Source organism: Gossypium arboreum, chromosome 9 (assembly GCF_025698485.1).
Source record: "Gossypium arboreum isolate Shixiya-1 chromosome 9, ASM2569848v2, whole genome shotgun sequence".
Lineage (NCBI taxonomy): Eukaryota > Viridiplantae > Streptophyta > Magnoliopsida > Malvales > Malvaceae > Gossypium > Gossypium arboreum.
Genome location: NC_069078.1, coordinates 5195 through 23439, shown reverse-complemented (window position 1 = coordinate 23439; position 18245 = coordinate 5195). Strand labels below are relative to the sequence as shown.

Below are 18245 nucleotides of genomic sequence, written 5' to 3'. Positions count from 1 at the left end.
AGGGCCTGAATGATGTGTTTATTCATTTTGTATATGGCCATGAAATATGGCCCTTGTTGATGTAGGTGGTAACTCTACTAATTTTGCAAGCTTGTGTTTAGGTGTTACATGTGATGCTTAATATGATGTATCATGAATGAATTTGTGGAATGTGGTTAAATTGCATGGTGATGTATTAGGTCATAATTGGCCAAGGATAAAGGTGATTGTGGAAATGGTAACTTTACCATGATATGGGTAATGTTAATAAGGGTTAAAAGAAAGACATGAGTGAACATATTACCATGTCTAATACCTTAAGAAATATAGGTGTGTATGAGGGGATATGGGTGACCAAAGGCTTGGAAAATAGCCTTTAATTTGGTCTACACAGGTAGACACATGGGCATGTGTCTAAGCCGTGTGTGACACACGGACAGCCCCATGGGCGTGTGATACAGCTGTGTGTCCCCTGCACTTAAAATTTTTAGGTCAGTTTGCATGGTAGTAAACACACGGGTAAAAACACAGTTGTGTGTCTCAACCGTGTGGTGGGCACGGCCTAACACACGGGTGTATGTCATGGCCGTGTGCCCCTAAATGAATGCTGACGTCATAAATAGAATGTCATGTTTTTAGACACGGGCGATGACACGGGCGTGTTTAGGCCATGTGAGAGACACGGGCCAGGGACACGAGCGTGTGCTCGGCTGTGTGAAAAATCCTGTAGGTTCGAAATGAAAAATAAAATTTTAATAATTTCACACGGGTAGGGGACACGGGCGTCTCCCAAAGCACACGGGCGTGTGCATTGCCTCCACACGGGCGTATGAGGCTTAAGCAAGAAATTTTTCTGAAATTTTTTTAAGTTCTTGGTTTAGTCCTGGACCATCTTTAATGCATGTTTTGGACCTCATAGGTCCATAATAGGGACAATATAATGTTGTGTGATCGGTTTTAAATTGGTAATGAAATTTTACAACACATGTTCTCAGAATGTTTATGTTTTTGTATGGTAATGCCTCGTACCTAGTTCTGGTCTCAGGTACGGGTAAGGGGTGTTACATTTTGAGCCCTTTAGATATGTCGAATCCTTATTTTCCAATTTCGTTGGAGTAACTGTTAGAATTGAGTGACCCGGATCCTTGTTAAAATAAAATAAAGTGGTAAAATAAAATACAAGTAAAATCCATATAGAACTACACTTCTTTTATTTTATTATAGAATAAGGTTTTTTAACCTTATTACACTTCATCTATTTGATATTTATTAGAATAAGGTGTTTCAACCTTACTACACTCCTTCTATTAGAATATGGCTTTACAAGCCTATAAATAGATATAGTTTACTCCTCTTGTAATTATTCGAATTCGACATAGTGAATTATCTTCTCCTTTTCCCGTGGTTTTTTTCTCGAAAGGATTTCCACATCAAATTTGTATGTTCTTTATTTTTCTTTCTATTTTCTTTGCGATATATTGACATTATTGACGTTCTATTTTAATAGATTGGCGTCTTTGAAGTATGAATTCCGCTATTAGATCGCAACACTAGATTTGTATTGTGGCAAATAAAGATGTAGGCAGTTCTTGCACAGATGGACTTAGAGGGTGCCTTGCTAGGGATAGATAAGATTCCTTCAACATTGACGGAGGAAGAGAAAAGGCGTAAAGATCGAAAGGTGTTAACATAGTTACATATGCATTTTTCTAACAAAATTTTGGAGGATGTGATGAAGGAGAAGACTCTGCTGCATTATGGAAGAGGTTTCAACAAATATGTATGTCGAAAACTCTAACTAGTAAGCTGTATATGAAGCAACGTCTTTATGTTTGAAGGAAGGCGCATCTATGCATGAACACTTAATAGTGTTTAAAGAAATTCTCTCAAACATGGAGGCCATGGAGGTTCAGTATGATAAGTAAGATCTAGGGTTGATTCTACTTTGTTCATTGCCCGCGTCTTATTCAACCTTTAGAGACACAATTTTATATAGCCGCAAGTCTCTTACAGTTGATGAGGTTTATGATTCTTTGACCTCGTATAATAAGATGAAGCATCTTATGGGTAAACCCGACTCTCAAAGAGAGGGTCTCATTATTCGTGAGACACAAGATCGCAATGCTAATGATGATCGTAGAAGGACACAGGAACTAATCCTTGCGGTAAATCTAAGGGTAGATCAAAGTCTTCAAATAGAGGTAAAACTTTTAACTTCTGCAAGAAGAAAGAGCACATTAAACCTGAGTGCTATAAGCTGTAGAACAAGATTAAAAGGGAGGTTGCGAATCAAAAGGGAAAACAACTAGAAAAATCCGGTGAAGCTGATGTTGTAGAAGAAGACAACGATGGTGAACTCCTAGCTGCTTCTGTTAACAATTTTAAAGTAAGCGAGGAGTGGATCCTTAATTCGGGCTGCACCTTCTATATGAGTCCCAATCAAGATTAGTTTAGAAGTTACGAATTAGTGTCTGAAGGTGTTGTTTTGATGGGAAATAATACTTCGTGTAAAATCATAGGTGTTGAAATAATTAAAGTTAAAATGTTCGATAGAGTTGTTAGAACACTTAGTGACGTACGACATGGTCTAGAATTGAAGAGAAATTTGATTTCGTTGAGTACTCTTGATTCGAAATGGTACAAATACACAACTGAAAGTGGGATTTTGAAGATTTTTGAAGGTTCCCTCGTTGTGATGAAACAAAGAAAGACTATCAAGTTATATGTTTTGCAGGGTTTTACTGTTACTGGTGATGCAACTATCGCTTCCTCTTCCTTGTTAAGTGATGATGTTACTAAACTTTGGCATATGCGCCTAGGGCATATGAGTGAGAATGGCATGGCAGAATTGAGCAAAGGAGGGCTTCTTGATGGACAAGGAATTTGCAAGCTGAAGTTTTGTGAGCACTACAATTTTAGGAAGCAAAAGAGAGTTCGATTTACCAAAGCAATTCATAACACGAAGGGAATGTTGGAGTATATTCATTATGATCTGTAGGGGTCATCCAGAATACCTTCAAGAGGTGGAGCTAATTATATGCTAACACTTATTAATGATTTTTCCAAAAAAGTTTAGACTTTTTTCTAGAAAAATCCAGAGTGCTTCTATTAACTCTTTATGGTTTTTAAAGGGACTAATTTTATATAATATATAGATTAATTAAGTAAAAATTTCATATTAAGGAGATATTTTTGTTAAATTAACTACCTATCATTATCAAAGCTTGGTCACTTGGCTCAATTTTTTTTTGTGCAAGTCATGGTCAATGGCCATTAGAGTGAATGCTAAGCTGAAAAGTGTCAATACTCAATAGGGAATATCAAGAAGAATAGTCTTTTTTTATCACGCGCTTACACCTACAAGACTGGTAGGGTAACGCTGTAACTAAGGTTAAATACAAAAATGAGTCCCTATCCTAAATCACTTTTTCTTTTAATAAGGTACTTTCATTATAATTTCACCAAATAAGAGGGTTACGAGTGCAATTCAACACTTGTCCTCAGCAGATTTTGATAACCTAATGTTTTTAATTCTTCTGAAACTTGTGATAGTATTACTCTGTTCTACGACTGCCGAAGCGGGGGATTTCTAAATAGTAGTTTCAGTTGCAGAAAGGGCGGAAGAGAAAGGATGATGAATATGAATGCGATGGAAGTAGTGACAAAGTTGAAATTCCTGTCGATGATTCGACAGACGGAATTCTTGCTGTGAATGAAAGTTTAATTCAACCGTTTGACGTCAGATACTTTGCATTCGACGGAGATTGTTAACAATGCATGGATTCCGGCGGAAGATGTGGAATTGGATCATCCTACGAAACTGTACCCTCAGGATTATCCGTCTACAACAATCAAATTGTGGGAAGCAATATTTCGTAACTCCAGTCCAGTGCTTAAGATTCTTCATTAAAGCTCATCAAAATAAAAACCAAAAGTAGAAAATTCAAAAAAGTTAATTGAAGTATGTAGATAGATATACAAATTAGACATTTCTAAATCTTGCTCCGCTGATGCATCAAAGTAAAAGCGACTGTTACTTTTTCTCCATCCCTCCTGTTTCTTGAAAATTTATTGCTTGGTGAGAGTGAATAGCGACACTAATTTAATTTTAGGCTTAATATTATCAGTACTTTTTTTAAATTTGGTACCCAAACTTCACCTTTTTTTTTTTTAAGTTAGTACTTAATTTTTTTGGGTCCAATTTCATATGTAAACTTGATTTGTTTTCTTAAGCAAAAATAATCAATGTATGATTAAGATATGACAGATGATATGATTTTTTTATAAGTTCAATTACTTCTAAATTTTATTTATTTATTTTTCTATTAATTGAAAATAATGAATTTTTAATTTGAGTTTTTCAAACTTTTTTTCTTTCTTATTTAATATTAATTTGTTAAGTATAGCTCAATACTTAATTTTTAGCATGAATTTCCTATAATATTAACAATATTTATATAGCATAACAATTTTTTTAATATTATTAATGTTTTGTATAATTTGTATAACATTTAATAAATTGAGGTATCAAATTGAACCTAAAAAAAACTTAGGTACCATATTAAGAAAAATGCCAAGTTAAGGTACCAAATTGGACTACAAAAAAGTTTAGGTACCAAATTAAGAAAAAATGTCAAGTTCAGGTACCAAATTAGATAAAAAAAGTTTAGGTACTAAATTATAACAAAATGGTAAGTTCAAGCCTTAATTTTAAAATATTGAAATTGAATCAAAACTCCTCATTTCAAAAAAAGTTTTGCGTTGTTTGGGGTGTTGCTTCTTTCCAATTCAATATCCGAACATCTCTCATAATTCCATAAAGTGTTCTCCACAAGATTATCTCTCCTTTAACTTGATATTCATATATTTGTGTTTATAATTATTTTTTTATATCTAGTTTATGAAAACAAATATAATTTACTTTTTAATGCAATCATATATATTGGTATATAAATCTGAAATATTTTTATATTTATGTTGTAGTTATAACACTTTTTTTGTCATAGTAAATTTTAGATGGTATTTTGATAATGAAGTTCAAAATTAAGAATGATGCTAAAATCTCCTCTTCTTCTTCTTCTTCTTCTTTTTTTTTTTTAAGTCGTTTAACTGGTGAAAATTAAGAATTCCTGTAATTGATCTCGTGGAGTAGTAAACCTTCTTTTAGACGTAGTGTGCGAAAACTTAAACGAGATTTTTGGAGTGAAGATGATTTGTCCATGAAAAATAAGCCACTAACACCCAACCACATGTAAATTATCATTCTACAGGTCAAGGTCAGCACCCTTGTATCTTTCTTTCTTTCCATCTCTTGGAAATTTCTAACACCTCCCCTTCCTTTTCTGTTAAATTTCCAACCCAACCCCATTTTTGTCTCCCCAATACTTCCCTTTTTCACTTCAAACAAACTATTCGCTCATTGTTCCATGGATGCCTACTTCCTTTCACCATCTTCCTTCTCCATCTTATTCCTTTTAACTATTTTCCAACTGTCTTACGCCCGAGATGATTTCCACTTTACTTCATGCGCTCCATTTGATTGTGGAAACCTTGTTAATATTTCATATCCTTTCTGGACCGATCAATATAATCGACCTTCATATTGCGGTTACGGTGATGAAGGGTATAAGCTGAAGTGCAGGCAGAATCAGCCCCCTGTTCTGACGCTCAGTTCCCAAGAATTCTATGTGCTGCATCTCAATCGCTCTTATGGTTTGTTAACAATCAAACGAGTGGAATTGAACAACACTTGTCCTCAGCCGATTTTGATAAACTATGCTTTTAATTATACTGAAACTGCTGAAAACATTACTCTGTTCTACGACTGCCGAAGCAGGGGAGGTCCGAATCATCGTTTCAGTTGCAGAAAGGGTGGAAAAGAAACTTCCCTCATGTTCTTTAAGGAGGATGAAAATGAATGTACTGGATACAGTGAAGAAGTTGAAATTCCTATTGGGAAAAAGGCCTTTGATTATCTGATTGGGGGAATCAGCACCGTGAATGAAAGTTTACTCGAACCCTTTGATATTAAATACTTAGCATACGATGGTTATTGCAAACAATGCGAGGATTCTGGCGGAAGATGCGGATCCAACCAAAATGAAACCTCTACATTTGCCTGCTATTGTCGTGACAATCCTCATTCAACTGAATGCAACCGAGGTACGGTATACCTATAGTAATATTTTTCTGAAAATATCAATTATTATTTATTATTATATATTACAATAATTTCTATTTACATAAGTTAGATACATCGATAAAAAATACAAAGAATTTCCCCCAAAAAATATGATATAAATCATAGGATCTCTTAGAACTTAAAAAAAAAACGAATTATTTGAGTTTGTTTCTTCTTTTAACTCTTCCTGAATAGTTAAAACACTCCGTTGAATCATTGTCCAGAAACATGGAATCCAGTTGATATCCAGTCCTCTTTTTCTGCTGTTTTTGACCCAGAATTAACCCCAGCTTTGGGTTCTTAATTATCCAATCTTTTCAGCTTTTACTTCATTGATTAGACCTTTAAGAAAAATCCATTCATGGTTTAACTTTGGAATTGGTCAGCGGTCCCAGACAGCATCACCCGTTAAAGGACTATTCTTCCCAACTTGTTTGGCCCAAGCCTCATCTTCTACTTCTCTTCTTAATTTCATTTTCCCACCTTCAAATGCAATGAAAAGGTGCGGCCAAAGTAATATTTCTTTTTCTTCTTTAAATTAAGCCACCGAAATCTTTGGTTATATAGAGCAAAGTGCCCCCACCTATTAAATTACTCTTTTATAAGGTACAATTTCTTTAAAAAGGATTGATTTTAATAGTTACTTTGCAAAAGTTGATTTCTAATTTATTTACTTTTCAAAATCTCATTTATGAAGAGTAATATTCATAATAGTTTTAAATTAGAAAAACTAGAATTTTATGTATAATTAATTCAAAATCTATGTTTCAAGATCCTAAAATCAAATTAAATATCATGCATGCTAAATAAACTCTTTTAATAAAAAGTCCCATGCCACAATTTAAATAAAAAAAAATACAGTTCCAAAATAATAGAAATGATAATAATAAGTCTAGAATACTTTTAATAAAAATAAATTGAGCCGAGCCCTCCGTATGTCGAGTCTGCGTCCTAACCTTATGGGTTATCTGTAAAGATGGAAATTAAGGGGGTGTGAGTTTAAGAAGATTAGTGTGAAACCAAACCCAAGGAGATTAGTGCAAACAATAGATAAGGTATACATAATAACAATTCTTAGAACAATCACAATTGTATAGCAAGCAAAATTCAACAGATCATTTGTGCATGCTTATGATGTCAATGCAATTCAAGTATAACAGAAAAGTTCCTACTCATACTCCGCTACACTTCACAATAAGAGTTTTGGGGAACTCATCCATCCCAACACTTCGTTTTTCTGATGAGCCATTGGTAATGTGCAAATGAATTGCCAGCAAAAATTGTGGATAAACCACTAGTATTTTAAAAAAATTTGCAGTTAAACTGCCAGTAAGTTGTGGATAAACCACTAATGTTTGCAAATAAACTGCCAGTAAGATATGGATAAACCATTAGTGTTTGCAAATTATTAAACTGCTAGTACTTCCCCCTTTCAATCGTCTCACCCCACGCAATGTAATATGACATACTTGTAATAGTTTTGTATAGAAATAGTAGTCATGCTTAACATCTAATTAGCTCAACAGTAGCAGTAGACATGCTTAACATGCACTCAAAAGGCAAAAACAATTATTAAAATATCAATTCATCAAAATTACAGTACAACATTCATGCAACATTCACATATTACATATTATAACAGTAGCAATTTAGTCATTAAATCATAGATTCTAGCATATTCATAATATCAGAGACTCAATTGAGTGAATAAAATCTCTAAAAATAATTTGGGGACTATATAGGGACTAAACTGAACAATTTATAAAATTCTAGGCAAAACTGTAAAACAGAGGTTACATGGCCATGTGGAAGGGTTATACGGTCATGTGACATCCTGATGTCGTGTGAAAATATATAAATTACCCTACAGTAGAGACACGACTGTGTGGCAGGCCGTGTAACAAGTTGAGGCTGTGTGGTTCATAAAGTCCCAAAACTCTACAAGTATACATGGTCGTGTGGTGGCTCCACACACCCGTGTGGGTGGCCGTGTGGCCCTATACCTACACACGATTTTCCCCAATTCACATGGTAAATAGCACACACCTTTCACCACGAGTTCGATCGACGTTCCTCACGCTCGATTTTGGTCTGATTCACCTAGATCCGGTCTTTCAATGGGGAATACGAATGAGCTAACAATTGGTATCAATATTTTGATAAGATTATCAAAGATTTGTAAAGAACCGTAAAATATTGATTAATTGAACCTAAAGATTAACATTATGCGAGATTTAATCATCAAAATGAGGTGTACTTACTGTTTTTTTACAAGGATAAGGATGCTATTGATGACAATTTCAGAACCGATAGAAAATGATTGAATGGGGAATGATTCGATATGGGAAAAAAATAATCAGCAACAATAAGATGAAAATATGGTGCAAAGTAGAGGAAAAGATAAGGAAAAAAAATAAGAATGGGAAGGAAAATTTCTAGTTGGAATTAAAAAGAGGGCAATATATGAATTCTAGTCAAAAAATAATTGGTTAAATACCCAGGGTTTGTAAACACTAGGGGCGACATATGAAAATTTCTCAATTTTGTTGAAATTAAAAGGAAAACGAGAGGGGGAAGGGGGCTCGAACGTAAGCCTCTAAGGTGAATTCACTAACTCTTAATCATCTAGCCTAATGTTCATTTCTTGTTTAATTATTTCTACCAACCCTATTTATTTAGAGGTGTGATAACTCTCCCCTCCTTAAAAGAAATTTCATCCTTGAAATTTACCTGTTTCAAACAGATAAAGATACTATTGATGGATCATGTCTTTTGATTCTTATGTGCCTCCTCAGTGGCATAATTCTACCACAGAACCTTAACAAGTGGAATTCGTTTCCTTCTTAAAACCTTTACATCACGATCTAGAATTTGTAGGAGTCCCTCCTCAAAGGACAAATCCGGTCTGACATCAATCTCCTTGATTGGAACAATATGGGAAGGGTCGGATTAATTTCATCTCAACTGGTGTCGAAAAAATTTAGTTTAAAGACAGTTTCTTGTACAGTAGCAAATTAAAATTTTAAAAACCGACCCAATTTGTGATATTTATTGCAATAAACCTTAACCGAATTCGTACTTGTGTTTTTGACTTAGTAGACATTCATTGTCCCCATCTTTCAACCAAATGATCTTATCCGCTATTCTCGTACCATGAACTGCTTCGAGTGTGGGCTTGAACCAATTGAATCTAAACACAAAATTAGAAAAAGTTTTCTCTCCTTTTGGGGGTGAAAATGAAAATTCTCTCTTTTTAATAGAAACCAGTAGAATTGTTATTCTAGAAAAATATATGTAATAGTTGAGAATAAATTCTTTCTATTTTTCAGCAGAATAACAATCTTTCAAAGTTGTGTTAGTAGATCTACCAGTGCCATCTCTTTATAGGACGAGAAGGTAGAACCCTTGATGAGTTGTGGTTTATTTCAAATAGAAAAACAATATCCTGCTTAGAATAGGACTAGGGTAGGAGGCACACCCTAGTATTCCTACTAGGGTTGTCATCCCTTTCATGTCCATGAGGGCTTTTTGGGTCTCTCTCACATCAGGTCCAACTACGAGTAATTTTAGGACCTTTTTGGCCCAATAATTTGTAATATGATTCAACCCAATTTAGTTTTTCTATTTCCAAAAATAAACTTTAATATTTATATAAAAAATAATTTTCTCATCCCTATTTTACCCCGAGCAAAATTTTAATGATTTTACCGTTGGTAAAATTTTGACGATGTTGCCTTTAGTAAAATTTCAAGAAAATATGTTAAATATTTCACAACTCAACATGTTCAATATGATTGAATGATTTATTTTCATTTTGGGCCTCAAACTAGTCCAAAAACATAACTTATTCTTTTGATCAGTTGTTAAGTAATCCATATAGGATTGCAAATGGATCATTTTCATTTTCATTTCCATTTCTATTTCCATTTTTGGAAACCTATATTCATTTCCAAATGATTCTATTTCTCCATTTCGGATAAAACCATAATCATTCTTGAATGTTTCCCATTTCTCTTTTCCTATTCATTTCGTTCATTTGTATTCAAACACGTAATTCATTTTTGGTTTCAACGAGCTAGCGGAAGGACTAATTGGACCTATGTAGTTGAGCCTCAAATGATTTATAATTAAGCCTCAAATGATTTATAATTAAGTTTTGCCTTCCACTATAGTATCGTGACTGAGCTCCCAAACGACATACCATTATGAAAGCAACTACTTAGTGCTCGTCCAATGACCTTGTCATAAGTGTGTTACCCTCATAGGATATCCTTGATCTCTTTGGGATATTATTCGTTCTCCCAATATGATTCTATTTTATCTCATAATAACCATTACTTCTTCCTTCATGAAAACTCAATCACTATCCAATAGTGATCAAGTCATCCATCACGAAGACAGACGACCCGTGGCCACGTTTACTTTTCATCAACCATGTAATGCCAATGAGAGGATATCATTTACCCATGTTTTGGGCTATGAATTCCACTATTGTGAATGACTCTACATACAACAAAAGTCGTATGCCCAACTTACTAGCTTTCTGTTCCTTATCTATTTGAACTCAAGCTTTTACTTACATCAAAGTGTATGAGTCACGCATACATAGTCCACCATCTACTAAGGATTTAGGTATGCCACATTATGAATGTCTCAATTGAATAAATTAATAAACAGATTCAGGATCTATTCTGCTTGGGTTTTGTCTGATGTACTGCTAGTATAGTCAGCCACATTTATGTCTTTATCTTCTGTGAGTCATCTACTCCGATGCCTAAGACAAGACATCTCCCCAATTGGACTTGATAGATGACATATTAGTCTTTTAGTTGGTTTTCTCATGTCCAATTAGGCTAAGGAAATGTTTAGGCTCATTGTAACACCGCTAACCCGTATTCGTCGCCGAACTAGGATTACGAGGTGTTACTGATTAAAATGCAACTCCCTATAGTCATTAATTACTATTCATGCATAAAGTAATATATTTTCCTTTGTAAAATTTTTCCGTACTAAAATTAATAAGCATTCTCTTATTCATATAAATCAAATTCGTTTATATAAAGCACATACCAATTAAAAACAAACATGCATTATTAATTATATTACATAAACGAATCATGCTTCAAAATTCAACCATATCAATATCATGCATATAATCAATTTTTGTACCAATTAAACTTGCATCAAAATCATCTATAAACATATAATTCGAACCTTATGACTATCAAATTTTATTGCAGGCGAATGACTAAATCATTAACCAACATTTTTCATCTCACATACCAAACATGTATTAATACTCCCTTAAATACAATTTCATTACTAAAACTAAATTCCAAATATATCATTTTACTTATCTATACACATCCGTATTTTAATCTATGCCAACCATATCACATGGCATAATATTTATTATCATATAAGATTATGGTTAACATTACATCATGGCCAACTTACTTTTAAAGCTTTCATATTATACGCATATTATCCTAAAAAGAAAAGTAATTTTTTAACCTTAAATATCAAACTATAATTATCACACTCTATTAACTATTTAATGAACAATTCAATTCGTTTATTATACACTTTCACACATTAATCTAAGTTAAACTATCCGCGCGTCTTCATAATCATACCTTTATGTATATAACTCATAACATGCATCACTTAATAACCGAATTCAATTATAATTATTTCCAACTTAAGCGCATTTCACTGTAGCCATATTTAAACTTTTTGGGCACAGTTAACATATCAGTATTCACCTAATTCACATGTATAATAATGATAAACTTAAACTTCATTCTTCAACCTGTCAACTAATCCTTAATTCTGTTATCAAGTATAACCTCAAATGGTCACACCATTATCAAATCACTTACTTGCCAAATAAACCACATGCCAAAGCCGAATTAAGTATTACATATACATAATACACATATAGTAATCAATCATTTCGCTAACAATTTAATCTTTAAATACCAAACCATAAACAAGCATATTACAGGCATATGTATAAGTTTCACCTATCACTAACCGAATATAAAGACATGTCATTCACTTGTTCCAAGCCACTTTACAAGGCAAATCACACATCCTAAATAAGTCAATAATAAACTATAACCGAAACACATTCATCACCCATATATCAAGTTTAACTTGCACATTTATATATACATAAAGCACGACCAAAATTACTTAAACTTCAGATCATAAGCACTAAGATCAAGCCATTTTCGCATGGCTTTAAATACATACATGTCTAAAATAGACTGACTCCAAAGCTAGCCTATACATGCCATAAGACCGAGTTCAACTTATAAAATACCAAAACAGTAGATAGTGTGATGGACTGTGCTGACGATCCCCGAGCTCGTAACTTGATCCAAAATCTATAAAATAGAAACGAATATACACACAGAGTAAGCTTTTATAGCTTAATAAGTCATAAGCAATTAACAATTCAAGGTATTATCAACTTATTTAAACCAAACCATATTATACGATCATAACTACGTTTAATCTCAAGTTTAACATTTTATAAATAACGTATGCTTTTATAATAAACCTTACTTTAACCGACTGTACATATATATATACTCAAGCATCATTTAATTTCAAAGACATATTAACACCATATAGCCGAATACACATAAAATAATATACATATACTCATAAATCAAACTTTAACATCACATACTTATACATAGCATATAGCCAAAAATACCACATAAATCCACCTATATTTACATTATTATCATATACGGAATTTGCATTATATATCAAATAACAAACTTACGTTATTTTCAATTAGGTAATCAAATAACTCATACATGATTGTTTAACTCATTTTACACATTCGATCACAACTTATCATTGCCTGTTGAACCATTCAGAATTGAATAGGATACTCGGATAATTACACATATTGTACAATACTAACGTCCCAGATGTAGTCTTACATATAATTAGATAATGATGCCACTGTCTCAGACAGGGTCTTACTCGCACACATATATCGGAGTCACATATCGATGCCAACGTATTAAACAAGGTCTTACTTGCACACACATATCGAAATCACATATCGACCCTAATGTATTAAACTGTTTGATTCATTTTCTGCAGTAATTCTGCATCTAACGGAGTTGTTAGTTGATCAGAATTAGCTGGTTCTGGAATTACCTTGTTGGGTTTTGTAGATTCTGGTTCTTGTGTAACTGGAATTTCAACACTCGGTTGAACTTCCTCTGAGTCTTAAGCATCAGTTGGCTTCTTTTCAGCTTCGATAGTGTCTTTTCGCTCCTCAATGTCAATGCTTTGTAATGCTCCTTCCCCGAATTCCTCGGATTCTCCATATCACTAAGTAAAGCACCTTGTGGTCGGTTCCTGAGTTCCGTAGCCAGCTGGCTCACTTGATTCTCCAAATTCCTTAGAGTGGCATTATTTTTTGCCATGTATGCCTTCAATAAATTCTCTAAGCTATTGGATGATTCGACCTGAGCTGGTTTCTAAGCTTGTTGGGAAAAATTGGGCGGCTGAATCGGTCTAGATTGAGCATAGTTGTTACTAGTTCCAGCCCCTTGGTTACTCTAGGAAAAATTCGGATGGTTTCACCACGATGGGTTGTAGAAGTTGGATTGTAGTCCTTACCTTCCTCGATTTTGGTTCTGGTTACCCATGTAGTTCGGGGTTTGATGGACATTCTTCAAACAAATGTCTTTCCCCACAATAAACACAGGCTATACTCTCAAATTGGTGAGGTGGTTGGGCTACAAAACTATAAGACCCATTAGTGGTAAGATTCTTAAGCATTGAGGATATTGAAGATACCTGAGATGCAAGTGAAGTGAGAGCGTCCACTTCATGTATTCCAGCGACTCATTTTCCTAATGCGGCTCGATTGGTCGGCAATTGATAATTGTTACTGGCGATCCTCTCGATGATTTCGTAAGCCTCATTATAAGACTTAGAAAGGAGAGCACCGTTAGCAGAAGCGTCCACTACCATCCTCGTGTGAGCATTGAGACCATTATAAAATGTCTCAAGTTGGATGCAGTATGGGATTCCGTAATAAGGGCATTTCCTTAGTAGTTCTTTGTATCGTTCCCATGCCTTATACAAGGATTCATCATCCATTTGTTGGAAAGCAGTGATCTTGTTCCTCAATTTAGCATTCTTGCTTGGCGGGAAGTACTTCATGAGGAATCTTTCGACTAACTCTTGCCATGTAGAAATTGAGTTTGGTGGTAATGAATTCAACCAGGCTTGAGCTCTGTTCCTTAGTGAGTACGAGAATAGCTTCAATCGTAATGTATTTTCGGTAACTCTAGCTAATTTGAAAGAGTCGTTCACCTCCATAAATAGTCTTAAATGAAGATGAGGATCTTCTGTAGGCATTCCACTGAATTGGCCCACTATTTGAAGCATCTGGAACATGACTGGCTTCAGCTCAAATTGTTGTGCCTCAATTTCAGGTCTCCTAATACCAGGATTAAGATCGTTAAATACTGGCACAACATATTGTCTTAAGGCTCTATCCCTATCGTCAGCAATAAGGATAGGATTTTGAGTAAGGTTTGCTCCATTTCCTTGATTCATATTCTCGAAATTCATTCCTTCAGTCCTTCTCTGGTTCGCTTGTCTTCTTTGCTGTCGGAAAGTTCGTTCAATCTCAGGGTCTGCAGAGAGTAAGTCAGTAATCTGGTCAATACTCATAAACACCTGAAATAATCACAGAAAAATTAATTAAGTTAAAAATTAAACAGAAAAATAAACCAAAATGTAAAACTAACAAAATCACAAATAATGACTTTTTGAAAACAGTCCCCGACAATGGCGCCAAAAACTTGGAACGACGGAAAAATGTGCAAGTGTACACAATCGCAACAAGTATTAAAGTGACAAGTAAATTTTGAGTTATCGTACCCACAGGGACTGTAAAAAGAATTATTTATGGAAGTATTTGTAAAACACTTTGGCGAGGTAAAAATAATCTGATTTTAAAAGTTGGTCAAAAACTATTTAAAAACTAAGTAAATAATTAAAATAAAACAAAAGAGTTCTGGTGCACGATTTCAAAAAGATTTAATCAATGTAACATACTTGTGTTGGATTAATTATATTTCTTTAACTTAGAATTATTAAACTCATGTTTACATTGTTACGAATAAATTCATAGCAACCTGGTAATTTGCTAACTTATGAACATATTTACAAACAAAAATCCATTCATCTCTTGACATATCCCTATGTCAATTCAACCGACTAAACAGATTCTAGTAAGCAAACATGTTATTGCACATACATACTCATTAAATTGAACCAACCTCTTGCATATCCCTATATCAATTCAAACGATTAATTAAATCTAATAAGCATATAAAAGACTTTGTGAAGTAACAAGGCATCCCTACCTTGAAACAATTTAATCACAATAATCTTGCAAGTTATGCAAGGAAATAATATTGCCAGATACATTGCTAATTTAACCTTCAGCTACCTTAGAAGAGTAAACATGCACTGATTAAGTATTGTGTCAACTAATTACAATTGCAATCCGTTTAAATAATTAATTCATTAGTTACCTCACAGTTGTAACGAAAGAATAACTTAGGCATGGTTTTACTTAATCAAGCATCTTACCAAGGCTTATAACAGCATAAACATCATTTTAATAATTTAAGCAAAAAAAATATAATCAACCCAACACAAACATAATTTAAGATGAATTGATTAAAATAACCATTTTAATAGCATAAATATTCATAAACATGTTCGTCAAAACAACAACAAAAATTAAAGAGTTAGGGAACAAGAGGCAAATCCAGTGTTTCTCCGTGGCTTGACTAGTTGCTCCGTTCTTTGTTCTTCGTTGGCCTTGGCTATCAAGGTGGCTTATGAACACCTAATTGCTTCTCCAAAATGGCTGGCTGATGGAAACCTCTTTCCCAAGAGAAGAAATCGGCACTTGAACAAAAGGGAATGGAATGGAAAAAATGAGAGAAAAGTGAGAAAGGGAATAAGAGAATGATGTGAACTGAGGGATGCTTTGAATGATCAGCAAGGGGTGGCTTTTATAGCTGATTGTGGCTGCTAAAAATAGCAAATTCCAGTAGCCAAAGAGCCCTCCCTTGGCCGACCACACACATGGCAAAGTTGAGAGTTTCAACTTTGCTATTTTAAACTTGGGGCAAATCTACAAAGCCATAATTTAAGGTGGGGTTTGAACGCAATTTAGAAGTCTTTTGAGGGCATTTTTGCAAGCATATTTAATCAGCTAAAATGCTGATTTGGGCCAGCATATGGACGGTTCTGGGCTGCCCATTTAGTGGCTGGTTTGGTTCACTCAATCTGGCTCGACCAGTGCGGTTCAACTGGACCCTTTCTCCATAATTAATTAAAAATAATTTATTTAACCCAAATTAAATGGGGAATAAATTAAAATTAATTAAATTATGAATTAATACACATTTCTGGCCCGTCTTATGTTGGAAATTAAAGTGCCTCAATACTTCAAATTGCTTATCAGTTTTGTGCTTTCAGTAGCGTCAGCCAACCCAATTTTCACCCTTTGCGCGAATCTGTCGAAAATAGTCAAAATTAGTCAAAGTTAAGTATAAAATTAAATAAATTCACCATGTTCATATTTTTAACATGACTTAATTATTTTATAATATTTAATTATTTTTCGACAAAAATTTAACCGAACTTGCATGAATTTAAGAAAAATTGGGTATGAAAAAGTATATAAATTTTTGTGTTTCCATGCACTAACTCTTAACTATCAAGCCCAATGCTCATTTCTTGTTTAATTATTTCTACTAACTCTATTTATTTTGGGGTGTGACAGGATACCATTAATCAACTTTAAGCGTGGAAACAAAATAATAATATCTTTTCTTTGGATTATTACATGTTTTGCTTCTTTTTCTTGTTTCATAGCTGAAATTGGGACTACAAAATGGCATTTAGACTGCTAATAATTTACCCTTTGGAGGAACTAGGATTACATGCCTTTAGAAATGTTGAGTGATGGATTATTCATCGGTAAAAGTATCATGGAGGCTCATGCACTTTTAGTCAATTAGTATTTTGTCTCTTTCTGCTAAAAAAATAGATAAATTAGTCCCTTTTATGTTAAATCAAAGAGAAAAACAATATTTTATGATAAAAATTTATCTATTTGTACTGTTAAAAATTGACGTGTAATAACAGACAGTGACACGTGACTAACCACATGTATTTCATGTTGATGTAAAAGAACTAGTTTTAAACAATAGAAATGAATGGAATTTTTACAGAAGGATCAATTTGCTCTTTAATTTGACTAGTTTAACATTGCTTCTAAAAATCACTTTTGGGACAAAAAACACTTTTGGGATAAATGCATTGCTAAACAAGATTTTTTTTTTAGAGAAAATGTGCTTTTCAGACCCCAAAAAGTTCCTCAAAAGTGCTTCTTAGAAACAATGCTAAACTAGTCCTAAACCCAATGCAATCTAACTTTTAGTATATGATCCTCCATGATATTTTTATTATTATTTATCCCATTTTCCATATAACATATTCATTTAATTTCTTCTAAAAAAGGACAATTTTTTTTTCTATTTCAGGTCGCAGTAGTTTTAACTTGGGAAAAAAGCTTGCCCTAGGTAATCTACTCCCCCGATTCTTTTAATTCATTTATAATGTTTTATATTCTGCTCATGATTTTTTACACGTTTATTTTTTAATTTTTTAAAAATAATATTATAATTAGTTGTTACTTATTGTTTTAATTCATTATTCAAATTATTGAACATAATTAAAATTTATTAACTTATTTAAAATTGATATATAATGAAAAATTTTGAAATCATAATTAAAGAATTTATACAATATTATAAATTAATAATTTTTAATAACATTAAAATTTTCAAATCATAATTAAAATATTTGTATCATATTCAATGTACAACATAGTTTAACTTCATTTAATTAATGCAAAGTAGCATTATTCAAAACAATAACTAATAAATATAATTCAAATTATTTTGATAATTCAAATATAGTGCTAACAAAAAATTCATAATCATTATTAAAG

The 18245-nt window shown here is 33.3% G+C and overlaps 1 protein-coding gene and 1 non-coding gene across 2 annotated transcripts; both read left to right on the top strand.

The window, feature by feature from the left end:
- Positions 1–4982: 4982 nt before the first annotated feature.
- On the top strand, positions 4983–17972 carry LOC108455335 (LEAF RUST 10 DISEASE-RESISTANCE LOCUS RECEPTOR-LIKE PROTEIN KINASE-like 2.1). The gene is made up of 2 exons (XM_053019256.1): positions 4983–6141; positions 17776–17972. The coding sequence occupies exons 1-2, from the start codon at positions 5406–5408 to the stop codon at positions 17838–17840; spliced, it is 801 nt and encodes a 266-aa protein (XP_052875216.1). The 5' UTR covers positions 4983–5405; the 3' UTR covers positions 17841–17972.
- On the top strand, positions 14226–14332 carry LOC128281101 (small nucleolar RNA R71). The gene has a single exon (XR_008271316.1). It is a non-coding gene; the product is annotated as a small nucleolar RNA R71 (small nucleolar RNA).
- Positions 17973–18245: the final 273 nt, after the last annotated feature.

Excerpts from the sequence above, each read along its gene's own strand:
- LOC108455335 (XM_053019256.1), top strand. The coding sequence starts at position 5,406 with ATGGATGCCTACTTCCTTTCACCATCTTCCTTCTCCATCTTATTCCTT. Across the intron at positions 6,142-17,775 it reads TTCAACTGAATGCAACCGAG|GTCGCAGTAGTTTTAACTTG; the intron begins GTACGGTATACC and ends TTTCTATTTCAG.